Consider the following 15,513-nt stretch of genomic DNA (forward strand, 5'->3'; position numbering starts at 1 on the left):
ACACGGAGATAAGCCAGAATATTGGAAATAGAAGAGAGACGAATACACAAAAATTGTGAAATGTTTCAAATTTTACACGGAGATAAGCCAGAATATTGGAAATAGAAGAGAGACAAATACACAAAAATTGTGAAATGTTTAAAATTTTACACGGAGATAAGCCAGAATATTGGAAATAGAAGAGAGACAAATACACAAAAATTGTGAAATGTTCAAAATTTTACACGGAGATAAAGCAGAATATTGGAAATAGAAGAGAGACAAATACACAAAAATTGTGAAATGTTTCAAATTTTACACGGAGATAAAGCAGAATATTGGAAATAGAAGAGAGACAAATACACCAAAATTGTGAAATGTTTAAAATTTTACACGGAGATAAGCCAGAATATTGGAAATAGAAGAGAGACAAATACACAAAAATTGTGAAATGTTTCAAATTTTACACGGAGATAAACCAGAAAGCAAGACTTACTTTGCTTTTTAAATTAAAAATTTTTGTTTACAGGTCAGGAGGAACAAAATTTACATATCTTTAATGTGTGCTACAGACATATTTCAAGATTAAACATTGCAGGTTTTACCAAACATTTTTTTTACACGAAATTTTAAGTAACCAGCTGTAATTAGCTTCGACTTATATCTATTGTGTTCTTTAGAAAGTCATTTCGTTTTCCAAAATGGAGAGTATACGATTTAATAAAATGTTTATACGCTCTAAAAAAATCGTGTTTCATTTTCACCGAGAAAAACGAAATGACTTTCCGAACGATTTAATATTTCGAGCTAGATAATTCCAATTTTCACTGAGTATTCATAATATAATATGTAAATTCGAAATAGATTTCCATCGTGTTTCCAGGGCTACCAGTTTTCGTGCAAAAATTCATTTAATGTGCAGAAGAAAATGTCATTTATATAAAATCATGTAATAATACTCCAGTTTTGTTTAATGTTATATTTAAAACATTGTAGACATAATTTACTGGGTGTTGAATAATAATTTGTTCGTGGATGAAACAATTTCTACTGGGGTATAATTTTTGCCCTTAAACACAAATACACCAATATCATACAATATTAATATACGAATACGCAATAACCGTACATAATAATATACATAATAAACATACTCTAAGTATACGACAACTTTATTAATATCGAAAACATAATCTTTAGTTCTCTTTGTTCAGCATTATTAGTAATTTATTTGGTTATCAATTTTGTACATATTAAACAACATTAATCAAAATATACCCATACCCAAATATCTATTCAATCGCTATTGACTCGTCCACACGATTTATTTATCGGTAACTCGATTTTTCTTTACAAAAGAAACATTTAAAAGACAAATTAACATTTCGATCTTCGAAAATTTTCCAACTGTTATCGTTTTCACACGTATTGGATCCCTGTTTCTGAATTTTCCACGTTTCTCCCCGACTAGAAAATTGTTTCAAACGAATTGACACTTTCAACGTGGGACTGCTTATCCGTGGATCAATCTTTCAAAATGTTTCACTGATCGATATCCACTTCCACTTCCTCAGCGTCGTCCACTTTATCTCTCAGCATAGCCAGACTGAGTGGAGCATCCATGTCCAAGACCTCCCCTTCTTTGGGTCTTCTTTTCGATCTGTACAAAAGGTTCTCGAATCTTCCACCCGAAGGTTCTTTGGTCCTGGCCTCGTCATTTACAGGCTTTTGTTCGCTGCTTCCAGCCACATTGGCAATTTGAACGTTGCCCTCGGAAATATTCTCAAAACGAGCGAAACCGAACGGTTTACCAACCTGTGCCTGATCCACGCGGATTTCATCTCGAATTGATGAAAAAATCTCTCTACAGTTCGCGAGGATGCTGGAAAAATTTCAATCCGTGTTAAGTTTCGTTGAAATTCTATATATTAATCGAATGAAATTCTCATTATAAACAAGCTATCTAACAATAATTTACTATTGTTTCGTTTATGCTAAATACTCGAATCTGTATCTTTTATCTACTTGGAACTTGAAGTTAAATTAATTTCATATATTTGGTACCAGAAACTCAATATCTCAAGTATTTTTCTTTTAATAGAACCTCACGTTCTATTATAAACAAGCTATCTAACAATAAGTGTCTTTTTCCTAAGAATGTATCAGTAATAAGGACAAAGATATCAAAAAGTATTTCAAACGTAACATAAATGATTTTAAAGAATGAACATGGTACAAGAAAAAGCTTTCAGCAGAATTTCGATTATCGTTGTTCTTTTACATAAAAAAACAATGATAATTAAAATTCGTGTATATCGATTCAGCCATTGCAGTAGTATAATCTTTAAATGGCCTGAAGTCTCGGTCAATTAGGAAGAAAGTCATCGTACTTGAATCTATAAATCTCCATACTTGAAATGAAAGTATTTCAACAATAGAAATATTGTATTCAAAAATTCTGAAAATTTGTTCACGTATTTTTTTCCAAAAAAATACAGTAATTTCGATTACGAGGACCGTACAAGCCTTTTATAAGATTTGTAAATAGAAATAAAAGTTCTGAATGATTAGACGAACCTTATTTACTCGCGATCGGTTAATTTTGCATGAATTTATACGTTGGTTCGCGATTCGTTCGATTGTTACCTAAATTTACAAATTGTCCTAATCAGTGGTCGAACTACGGGCGTGTGAAACTTTTCCCGCCGATTTTTCCGCGGAATCGGCTCCGACGAAAATCACGTCGCCAATTTCGTTCCCGGTTGGCTGTCGCGTGAAATAAACCGTTCAACTTGATTGGCCAGGTCGAGCTAATTAAATACTACGAGCCAGCGAAAGGGTCGCAGAGAATCGCGGCAACGAAGAAATTGTCGAGTGTAAAACGATAAACAATTGTAAATGGGAGCGAGTTTACTGAATATCAGACCGTTGCCACGGTTGTTCCGCAAATTGAAACATTTTCTGTGTTCCCCCTTAGATTGTTTTGCATTATGCAGGGTATTTATAAAGTAAACGGTCGAACGAGCATACAGAATAAATTAACGTAAAAGTGTGTTTGGTGTCTCGTTCTAAGTTGGAAAGAAATTCAAAAATGTAATCTATTGCAGGGAATCGCAAAGTGTACGTAAAATTAATTGTAAATAGAAGATGTAACGAGGAACAATTATGAAGAGATTGAACAGATTTCGAATCGTTAAGAAGAGACGGATATCGTTCTAAATAGATAAGCTAAGATTTCTTCAGAAGCATCAAAAGTATCTCGTTGAAAATTGAAAGAAAATTCGAACCGAAACGAACAACGATCGTATATTTTATCGATCGGATGTACGATAAATTAAGTAGATTATTTCTATAGTTTTCTATTTATTTATCGGTGTTCCACCGAATTTTTTTAATTATCTCGATTACGTGTCGATGTATTTCGTTTTTAGCTTCGCGCTCAGAGGCAGATAACCGGAAAGAGAACTTTTGATACCTAGACTGTTTCCAGTTTATCCGTAGACTCAATATCGGTACAACTGCGGTTCGGTTTACTACGTGTAAACACCGATACATTCACCCCCTGGAATTCAAGGCAACCTCTGCTCTTTCTCTGTGATTTTCCACCCCCACGCTCGTGCCATTTCATTATTCGATCGCGCGGAAGTTAACTCGAACTTCTTTAATACGTTCACGTGATTTTCACGTTCGGAAAGTTGTTAATAAATGTACAACTGCGTTGCTCTTTAAACATCAAAGATAATGACACGTTCGAAATAGAATTGGTAAAGAATTTGATCCTGCACAGGAAATCACACGGCATTAATGAATATTAAGGGTTGAGAAATAGCAAATTTCTCAGTGAATTAACTATCGATCCACTTTATTATTCTAGGCTGTATTTACACACGGAATAGACTGCCCTGAAACAACCAAATTGTCGATAAAATTCTTACGAAATTAATTTTAAATTGAAATTCAAAATTCACTACTGGAGTTGAAAATTATTCTTTCATTTCCTTTTATTTGCAATCAAGCTTTATATTTTGCACCGATTCTTGAAGAATCGACTGTTTCGTATAACATCTCAAAACAATAGGATAAGAAATGTTAATTAAATCTACGATAATTCAATTCTTTTCAGGACATCCACTACTCGGTACTGCAAACATTTTCGTAGCGATTGTGAAAATTGTACCCAGAAGGACCGACTACGTAAGTATGAAAAGAAAGAAAGAACTGCTGAGAAATTCGTAAATAATGAAAAATTGATGTCAGACACGATCCCATTCTATACGTTAAGGCGCAGTGAGAAAATTGAATCGATCGTTCGACGAAACATTGAAGCGATAATACGACTTTCGATGCGAAGGATGTAGCAGAAACTGGGAAAGTTCGAAAATGATAAGTGAAGCGTTCCGGAAAAGTCGCGATGAAGTTTTTCATAAGCCTGTTCTCCGCGAGCCTTGTATTCGACCGACACGTGGATGCCGATGCAACGGGTGGGGACGAAAATAGAGACGGACGGAGAGAACGCGATGGAAAAAAAGTAATTACACGGAATATGAAACACGAGGCGCAGTTCGCAAGTGGCTACTCCACTTTGATATTCAGCAGGTCGGAAGTCTGCGAAATTAACTTCTATCGCACGGATGTTAGGACGAAATATATACAAGAGTGTAGAGGGTGTCCCAATCATCGCCGGTCGATTTATAATTTTAATAAAACTCGAACGGTTTAAATAATCTCGATACTATTCTTTTGTCGAAAAGTACAACTCTTGGGAGTTAATAATTTATTATTAATGACAAGGGTCGGGTATCAACGATATGAATAGTTCAAGGTGCAGTTAAGTTACTAACGCGAATGAATTTCATCGAAATGACCGTTCCTCACGGATCATTTTGCATTCTGCGATACGAATAACCTCACTTATTTCATTTCTGGATGCAAGTTGTATCTTGTATTAAATTTTAAGAATACTACTTGCATTATCTTGCTCGAGAAATGAAGAAATGAATAATATAATTGAAAAATAAATAAATTCTTCAATGGTTCCGAGAGTGTTCTCTGGAGTTATTATTTCTTCGACGTTTTGGTTTAAGACGAAGGTCTTCTTCGCAATTAATTATATAATTTTTTAACTGAAAACGTTCGGTAATTCCCGCTTTCAAGATCCTGATCGCCAATTCGCTTGAAAACGAAGTTGGCAATTTTGATTTCGAACCGAAGTAAAAAAGATTCCCATTTACTTTTCTCATTTTCCAGTTACTTAAATTTCGTGTAGAAATTGTCACTTGAAAGCAGCAATTAGTGTACTCGTTTCGTTCAAGAATATTTGCAATATTTTAAAAAGAAATTTCGGAGCAGCATCAATTTTTTCAAAAGTAACCAGAACACATTGGCTATGAGAAAATTGCCAACAATATCTCTTTATAATAGGTTTATAAAAATGTTACTACTGTTCGATGAACACGTGTCAAGTTTCATCTAGATCTGTCGACTCGTTCGTATACTAACAGTTGTTCAAACTTGAAATGTCGTAGTATTTTTTTTTTTAATAAAAGAAACGATAAAACTTATCGAACAACCTGGTAAATAAATAATTAAACTTACTATCTGAAGGAATAGCCAAAGTACAGGAAGCCAAGGAAAAGAAGAAAGAGGATGGCAAACGGTGTCCCAAATAATGGCACCAACGCAACTGTCAGTCGATGATCTCGTAAACCAGAGCCTGCAGTTTCCGTGCTCAGTACCTCTATTTTCATACCTGTTTAAAAAACGAAGCAAGTGTTTAAAATTACTGGAATAATGCCGTGGTAAAATTCAGACGACCACTTCGAATGAAAATGCGCTGTTTTCTTTTCACGGAATCTAATTGAATCTCTCAGAATTCAAACTGTTCTCCTCCATAAGGTAAAAAGCAGAATAAATTATAACGTTGTTTCGTAAAACGTAGCTAAAACTGAGAAATTTACAGAATGTGAGATTAATGAGCTTGGCTCACTCGCGTTTGAATTGATAGATTGCTCGATAAGTTTTGTCGTTCGATAGGAAACCGAGCTATTAGGTTCGTAAAGTATAATTTTATTTTTCTAAAGATGGTACTATTGTTCGATGAACGTGTGTGAAATTTCGTGTTGATCTATCGACTCGTATATTTACAGTTGTTCATAGTTGAGGTGTTATAGTATTTTCTTACAATGGAAAAAACAGAAAACTTATTGAACAATTTAGTATATTTACAGTTGTTCAAAAGTGAAGTGTCATAGTATTTTCTTACAATGGAAAAAACGATAAACTTATTGAACAACCAAGTATATTTACAGTTGTTCAAAATTGAAGTGTCATAGTATTTTCTTACAATGGAAAAAATGACAAAACTTATCGAACCACCTGGTATATTTACAGTTTAAAATTAAAGTGTCATAGTATTTTCTTACAATGGAAAAAACAACAAAACTTATTGAACAATTTAGTATATTTACAGTTGTTCAAAGTTGAAGTGTCATAGTATTTTCTTACAATGGAAAAAACGATAAACTTATTGAACAACCTAGTATATTTACAGTTGTTCAAAATTGAAGTGTCATAGTATTTTCTTACAATGGAAAAAACAAGAAAACTTATTGAACAATCTGGTATATTTACAGTTGTTCAAAATTGAAGTGTCATAGTATTTTCTTACAATGGAAAAAACAACAAAACTTATTGAACAATTTAGTATATTTACAGTTGTTCAAAGTTGAAGTGTCATAGTATACTTTTACAATGGAAAAAACAACAAAACTTATTGAACAACCAAGTATATTTACAGTTGTTCAAAATTGAAGTGTCATAGTATTTTCTTACAATGGAAAAAACAACAAAACTTATTGAACAATTTAGTATATTTACAGTTGTTCAAAATTGAAGTGTCATAGTATTTTCTTACAATGGAAAAAATGACAAAACTTATTGAACAATTTAGTATATTTACAGTTGTTCAAAGTTGAAGTGTCATAGTATTTTCTTACAATGGAAAAAACGACGAAACTTATTGAACAATCTGGTATATTTACAGTTGTTCAAAGTTGAAGTGTCATAGTATACTTTTACAATGGAAAAAACAACAAAACTCATTGAACAATTTAGTATATTTACAGTTGTTCAAAATTGAAGTGTCATAGTATTTTCTTACAATGGAAAAAACGATAAACTTATCGAACCACCTGGTATATTTACAGTTCAAAATTAAAGTGTCATAGTATTTTCTTACAATGGGAAAAACAAGAAAACTTATTGAATAACCTGGTATATTTACAGCTGTTCAAAGTTGAAGTGTCATAGTATTTTCTTACAATGGAAAAAACAAAAAAACTTATCGAACAACGTAGTAATCGTGGTTCCATCGAGTTCTTCGGGAATAGCTCGCTGAAAATACTCGAAAACTTTTCAAATCTTCGAAAGAAAGAAACTATTGTATTTTAATCGAGAAAGAAAGGAAGAGAGAGTAATGTAATATCGTCGAATCTCGAAATTGACAACACCGTTCGAAGCTTTTCTTCGACTATTGTTCTCCGTTTAATGGGAAATGTAATAAGTTTTGCGATTACTTTCCGATTTCTTGGAAAATTGTGAACAGCTTGTAACTGTTTCTGCTGTCGAATTTGTTTCGCGATTGGAAAATGTGCAATAGCTATTTATCAGAAAATCTACAAAGAGAATAGTACGTCCGGTTTCGTCGACGTAACAGGTCCTGTTCTTCGTACGTCTTCATTATCTTGAGTGCAACGGTGCACGTGAAAAGTGCAATTGCACTTGTTTCTTACGTTACTTTCTCTCTAGTCTAAAATTATTAGAAGATGATCTTCGAAAAATCTATAGTTGTCGAGATATTTCAAAAATTGGTTAAATTCAAGGTATTGTTCAATTTGCACACCGCCGAACGATAAATATAATTTTTAGAAACATATCATTGCCACTTGGTTCTATTGTCGACAAAATGCATACGAAATGATTCGTAAATGCATGTTAATGTTTCGGAAGGTGAATCTGCACGTAAAAGTGAACAAAAAATTATATACAAACACAGGTCGTGTATAGCACAAGTAAGTTATAAAAGTTCAATGATAACCATCGAGATGTTTACCTCGTACTTGTGCATCGATACCGATCGTAAGTTTTGCACTTTAAACGTCTACAATACAAAAATTATAAAGCGTACGATTTCCGTTCACGTAACATTTTTCATTTATTTTAGTATAGATCCACCCTATTCGATATTCACTTGTATTTATGAATCATACTGCAGTCAAGAATAACAATTATTTCTGGGATCAAAGAAGCTACATCACTCGTATCTTGGTAAGGAACCCTTGGAAGGAGGCCACGATATTCGCAATTTTGCTGCAAAGTGGATGCATATAGACGAGGAATTTTACTTAGCAAGTTTTCCTTGATGTCGTCCACCGCTTTCAGGATATCGATTTCGGAATAATCGTCCTTTCCCTTTATCAGGACCTCGGCAGCCCCGTCCCAAGTACGCCTGACATGCCACGCGATTCTTTCAGTGTATCCTTCCATAGCCTCGTTCGCCGCTGTTCGAACCATTGGCAAAGACGCTTTGTTTGACAAAGACACTCTGCCACCGCAGTATCGACAACAGTGGCCTTCCACCTGAAAAAGATTGAGACAACCAACGTCTGGATGAAAGGTAAGTTCAGAAATTGCTTTCTCATTTTCAGGAATTAATTCTCGTTCTTTTCTCTTGTCGTTTGAAAAACCTTCTGCGAATTTGCTATATTTTTGTAAACGCTATCCGAAATGCTCTGCTCCGCTCGCATTAATTTAAAGTCGAAACAGAAGACGATTTAAATATTCTACTAGTTTTGACGAATTTTTCCAATATTTCGGTGCCGAAGCCAGGTTATTATCTCTGATTGAGTATCGTTTGTTCGATCAGGACTGAAAATAACAGAAGGATGAATAACACGAAAGATTTTTATCGAAATATAATTTTGTGGATTTTCTTGATCAAAAAAGAGGCTATGTAGTATTAAATACTGGGTGAATTTATTGAATCTGTTTAATTTGTGCGTTGAGTATTTTTGCGTAACGTAAATGGGGAAAAATGCTTCTGCTTTTGGAACACTTTGCATAATGAGAAATATAACATACTTTATACTGTATTAGTCATCGATACATCGATACTCGTAGGATTTCAAGTTTCGATCACAGAGCGTATGTAATGTGAGACTTGTTGGATGATGCTCTTTCTCACTCACTCTCGTTAGAAAGGATAGTGAGGTTTTGCTCGAGTTGTACTCAAATATTTAAATTAATTTTGCTAAAGTGACTGGTATTGTTACTGTAATCACTATTTGCAAAAATTATGAAAGTTAATTGTAGTATCTATATATATAAATACTTATAAATAAGTATACTTATAAATACTTATAAATAAGTAAACACTTATAAATAAGTATTTATATTTATTAATAAGTATAAATATAAATAAATAATTATATATAATTATAACTTAAAATCTGCAGTAGATTTTAAGTATTATACTTATTAAAATTAAATCTTCTATACTTATACTTATACAAATATAAGTATAGGTATAAGTATAAATAATTATTTACTTAAATATAAAACTTATACTTATATTTATACTTATGCTTATGTTTTAAATATGGTATTAATTATATATATATAATATGTTAATTGAACTTACTTTCATAGGATATTCACAAGGAATGAATCCACACTTTTGCCTCTGAACAGCGCAAATTTCTTCCAAGTAATCGCCACTTGGATCATTCTGACAACTGCATTTCTCGCAACTATACTCAGCGTATCTACGTAAAACATGAGTTGAAATTATTATCTTCGAGCACATGTCAATATCATCAATATCTCTCGGTAACAATTAACGAACTGTCCATGTATCGGTATCAATAGGGTTAATGCATCGTTAAAAATTGGATACAATTTAGCAAGTACTTGAAACAATAAAAAGTTCAATCCACTCGATTGTTACTGTCTTAACGAGATACACTTCGGACAGTGTATCCTCAAGTGTTTATAAAAAAAGTAAAATATATTTAGTAAGAAGGTATAAAGTGAACCTTAAACAGCCAATTAAATTCGATCTGATATCGGATCGATCTGTAAACGGATATTGAAATGCAACTTTTTGAAAAACAAAATTTCGTATGGAAAAATTTATTTTACAATCATTCTACAATCATTCGTTTCGTTTCAGCTGCGTTTGCACCATGGTTACCGTAACAATCCCCACGTATCTTTATTTTAAACTCGAGTAATGCAATACAATGATGTAATGTTTAAAATATTAATATTTTTATTAACTCAGAAATGAGACCTACTTCACCGTGAATATTCCTTTGTCAAATACTCGTTTATTTTCCATGTCGTCCCACTGCCATGAGACAAACGGTTGTTTCTCATCCGATGTTCTGATCGATCTTACTTCGATCTCCCTCATCGGTAGATGAATACTAAATGCTCGACTTTTCTCTGGCAACACGATGTCATCCTGACGACACGGAACTTGTTCCAGATGAGGAGCAGCCTTCGAGGTCCCGTTCCAATTATCGGGGTTCGTCCAGGAAAAGTGACCTTCCTTCACCCATCGACTGACTCTCGTTGGCGATTTTCCAGAGTCACTTAACTGTCGTGATACACAGGGTGGTTTAAAAGTATACGCATGGAATTTCAAAAGTCTCCATATTAAGAGAAATGATTCGTTTATTCGCATCGACACATATGAATATTAACTTACTAATAGCAGATTTTGAAATATATGCACGACATTGATGTCTCTTACTTATGAAGACTTTTGAGTCACCCTCTATGGCGAATCAATATTAACTAGCATCTTCATAGTATCAACATATATGAATATTAACTTACTAATAGCAGATTTTTAAATATATGCACGACATTGATGTCTCTTATTTATGAAGATTTTTGAGTCACCCTATAGATGGCGAATCAATATTAACTAGCATCTTCATAGTATCAACATATATGAATATTAACTTACTAATAGCAGATTTTGAAATATATGCACGACATTGATGTCTCTTACTTATGAAGATTTTCGAGTCACCCTATAGATGGCGAATCAATATTAACTAGCATCTTCATAGTATCAATACATATGAATATTAACTTACTAATAGCAGATTTTTAAATATATGCACGACATTGATGTCTCTTACTTATGAAGACTTTTAAGTCACCCTATAGATGGCGAATCAATATTAACTAGCATCTTCATAGTATCAACATATATGAATATTAACTTACTAATAGCAGATTTTGAAATATATGCACGACATTGATGTCTCTTACTTATGAAGATTTTTGAGTCACCCTATAGATGGCGAATCAATATTAACTAGCATCTTCATAGTATCAACATATATGAATATTAACTTACTAATAGCAGATTTTGAAATATATGCACGACATTGATGTCTCTTACTTATGAAGATTTTCGAGTCACCCTATAGATGGCGAATCAATATTAACTAGCATCTTCATAGTATCAATACATATGAATATTAACTTACTAATAGCAGATTTTTAAATATATGCACGACATTGATGTCTCTTACTTATGAAGACTTTTAAGTCACCCTATAGATGGCGAATCAATATTAACTAGCATCTTCATAGTATCAACATATATGAATATTAACTTACTAATAGCAGATTTTGAAATATATGCACGACATTGATGTCTCTTACTTATGAAGATTTTTGAGTCACCCTGTAGATGGCGAATCAATATTAACTAGCATCTTCATAGTATCAACATATATGAATATTAACTTACTAATAGCAGATTTTGAAATATATGCACGACATTGATGTCTCTTACTTATGGATACTTTTGAGTCACCCTATAAATAGCGAAACAATATCAACTAGAATTTTCATAGTATCAACACATACGAATACTGATTATTATTAACAGATTTTGAAATATATGCACGATATTGATGTTCTTCATGTATGGAGACTTTTGAGTCACCCTATAAATAGCGAAACAATATCAACTAGAATTTTCATAGTATCAACATATACGAATACTGATTATTATTAACAGATTTTGAAATATATGAACGGCATTGATGTTCTTCATGTATGGAGACTTTTGAGTCACCCTATACATAGCAAATCAACTTCAACCGGTATGTTGATAGTATCGACACGTATGGTTATTGATTTAATATTAACAGATTTTGGGATATCTGCGGGACATTGATGTCCCTCGTGTATGGAAACTTTTCAGTCACTCTGTAGACGATGAAACAACTTCAATTAGCATCTTTTCAAATATCTTGAAAGCTATGGGAGCTGGGGAACAACTTCTTCAATAGGAGTTACACAATACAGAAGCCATCGTATGCTCGTGACATTTTCTTCCTAGGTGAAGTCGCTTAAAGGATATGAATAAAATGCCTCCTTTTGTACTGTGCTTTTGACAAATTTTTCTTTTATTTCCAGAGTTAAAGAAACTATAAGTTTACGATTAGAACGCTTCTGGTAACGAGTAAAATGCGTGAAAGAATTTAACAAAAATTATACAATGATTTCTAATTTCTTTTTTTGAACCTAATTCGATATTTTATTATTACTTGAGTTTTCTGTGTCTCGTGAAATTCTTACAGAACAATTTTACACTAGGATTTTTACACCACAATTTCTTGAAGTTTCATCGAAATTTGAAAAAATGATCGTAGTTTGTTTTTATCGTTTCGCAATGCAACTCGGTAGTCTTGATTTACAAATCAAAGAGTGAAATTTACGATTCCACCCTTAGTAGCATCCAGCAAGGAAATTTCAATTCAATCTTCAATGTAATCTGTCGTATGTTGCAAAAGTTCCTGCGACACGTTAATATTTTCTAACATTGACTCGCGAGAAATAAGAAACTGAACCTCGTGGATTAAAATCAGGGTCGATTTAAAATATTCTAGTTGAACATGTGTAATACTAAACGACTAGAAGAAGCTATATTCAGAGACAAGTTGAAATCGAAAACACAAACAATGATTTTAAAGATATTACGATCGTAAAATTTTAGGAAAAGTACTATTCGAAAATCGAAGACTCTTCTACAGTCGAATGCCGAACACAATGTTAAAAATACTATTCTATTTCCAGAGTACCAATATTCGAGTATCGTAATAAGTTTTTATTTCACAAAAGTTTACCTTTATTTATTTTACATTCGAGAATTTTTGAAATCTATTTTCAAACTTTCCGAAACCCGAGATCAAAATTGTTATTTCTGATAAACATTTAGTTCAATTCTATTTTTGATAAATATTTCACCAATGTTACTTTCAACAAACATTTCGTCGATGTTGTCTCTAACAAACGTTTCGAAAATTTGTGATCAAATAATACATATTAAAGATCGTTTAATTTCTTTTAAAACAGTAAGTTACACAGGTGATAATTGAAATAAAAATGTTTGTAATATTTGTTAAAAATTTGAAGAGGATCGACGAACCTAAAAACCAAAGAATAATCTAAGAATACTTTTAATTTTCTATAACCAAAGATAATGGTACTTTTTAGCGTTGAATTTGTTTAATTCACTCGTTTAGCGAACAAATATTTCTTAAGGGAACACCTGTCACACCACATTTTATTTTCCACTATCGATACGTACTTGTATATTTCCATTTCTAGGCAAGATCAGAGATCCGGTTCTGGCCAGCTCGATACCAGTGAACTTAAAATTTCCGAAACTCGCCATACCCACGGCGTGATTGGTATCCAATGGGAACACCACGTGGCTGTTGACTAACGGTACCCGATTGTCCATCCAATTCTCAGCAGTTTGCCATTCCAAGTCCGGTAGCCAATACCTTTCAACTCCAACAGACACTTTCGTCACTAATACGAGAAACGTGAACGTTCCGTAACAAACGCGACTCTTCATGATTCGAAAATCGTTAATACCGTCGCAAACATGAATCTCTTCAAGACGAGATATCCATTCTTGAGAAATAAATGATCAAATACTTTTGACCGTTTGCTTAAAATTTCGAATTTTTGCAAATATCGAGAAACCGAACTCCCTCGCGAACAATACGAGAGAGTTTTATGGAAACGAGCGTTACTGGAGTCCAATGATCGGAAACTGCGTCGAATAATCGAGATCTAACGGGGGGGCGTATCCGATTTATTTGTGGTCTGTGCCACAGACTCGTTTCGTTTATCATAATCGTTTCAATTTCAACGATTTCAATGTAGCAGCGGGAAGGGAGAACCGAACGGCGATATCTTTTCATCCGTGGTTCACGGAGACTGAAATTTCGGGCTATGAGGGTCTGAATAACTTACGAACGTTTCACTGGGGAACATTTATTCGATAAACTGTTAAACACAAAAAGTTCGAACGGTTCTGCAACACGGCGTACAAGATCCACCGCGACGAAACGCAAAGACATATATCTTATGCGTTATATGACAATCAGGCTTAATGTAAAATGACATATTGACTCGTAGGAGACGTATGTTCGGATGTTTAAAGGATAAGTCGATCGACGGAATTAACGACGACATTCCTGAACTTCGATGTTCAATTTCATTTAGACGAACCTCGATCGATTCCGCAACTGCCGATTGTTACTCTCGTACGACGAAATTCAGGCAAGGGATGATTTCAATTCGATGATGTGGCAATCCGATCAACGTAACGGTTATTTCGAAGAGGGAAGTAGGTTTGATTATTTATAGCCATTGATATTCCATTGACAATGGTATTCTACTTTTATGGTAACTAACTGATAACTTATAAGTTATTACTGTTTCACTTTAGTTCCGCTATCATGAATATAAATATTAGTGCCTGGTTATTAATTAAGTAGAATGTGCTCGTTAATACCGGACCTCTACCAGGTGGAAGGAGACACCGAGGATATCAATTCTCGATCTAGACAAAAGAACCAGTGACACCCATCGCTATTCTCTCTGTTGCAAATGTTCAATTGATCAACTCGCACGCAAGGAGAGAGGCAAGAATGAAACGCATTTCGTTAATAAATCATTCGTCAAGTTACGAGTCTCGATGAGCTATTTAAGAAACCCCTCAATTTCAGGTATACACAGGGCCACGTGTTTTCCAAGTTATCGAACTTGAGATCAAAATTCCTTAACGAAATAATGCCACCGGTGTATAGATCGCGAAAAAGTAAACGAAAAACTCTTGTATAATTTTTTTTAAATTATTTAAAAAACACCTCCATTTCAGGTATACACATGGCTACGTATTTTCCAAGTTATCGAACTTGAGATCAAAATTCCTTAACGAAATAATGCAACCGATGTATAGATCGCGAAAAAATAAACGAAAAACTCTTATATAATTTTCCTTTAAACTATTTAAGAAACATCTCAATTTCAGGTATTTACAGGACCACGTGTTTTCAAAGTTATCGAACTTAAGATCAAAATTTCTTAACGAAATAATGCCATCGGTGTATAGATCACAAGAAAGTAAACGAAAAACTCTTGTATAAT

General features: G+C 33.4%; 1 protein-coding gene across 1 annotated transcript; it reads right to left on the bottom strand.

Annotated features, from left to right (window-relative positions):
* Window positions 1–509: 509 nt before the first annotated feature.
* LOC143145036 (protein amnionless) lies at window positions 510–14,115 on the bottom strand. The gene is made up of 6 exons (XM_076308031.1): window positions 13,658–14,115; window positions 10,332–10,636; window positions 9,677–9,800; window positions 8,382–8,616; window positions 5,575–5,728; window positions 510–1,861 (listed from the first exon to the last, which is right to left on the bottom strand). Exons 1-6 carry the CDS (start codon window positions 13,928–13,930, stop codon window positions 1,522–1,524), a joined length of 1,431 nt encoding a protein of 476 aa, XP_076164146.1. The 5' UTR covers window positions 13,931–14,115; the 3' UTR covers window positions 510–1,521.
* Window positions 14,116–15,513: the final 1,398 nt, after the last annotated feature.

The sequence above is a fragment of the Ptiloglossa arizonensis genome, chromosome 1 (assembly GCF_051014685.1).
Source record: "Ptiloglossa arizonensis isolate GNS036 chromosome 1, iyPtiAriz1_principal, whole genome shotgun sequence".
NCBI lineage: Eukaryota > Metazoa > Arthropoda > Insecta > Hymenoptera > Colletidae > Ptiloglossa > Ptiloglossa arizonensis.

What these genes read in the sequence shown, in the direction of transcription:
- LOC143145036 (XM_076308031.1), bottom strand. Translation starts at nt 13,930, where the DNA reads ATGAAGAGTCGCGTTTGTTACGGAACGTTCACGTTTCTCGTATTAGTG. An exon ending in CTAGAAATGGAAATATACAA is followed by an intron (nt 10,637 to 13,657) that starts GTACGTATCGAT and finishes GTATCACGACAG; the next exon opens with TTAAGTGACTCTGGAAAATC. An exon ending in AAAGGAATATTCACGGTGAA is followed by an intron (nt 9,801 to 10,331) that starts GTAGGTCTCATT and finishes TGTTTTACGTAG; the next exon opens with ATACGCTGAGTATAGTTGCG.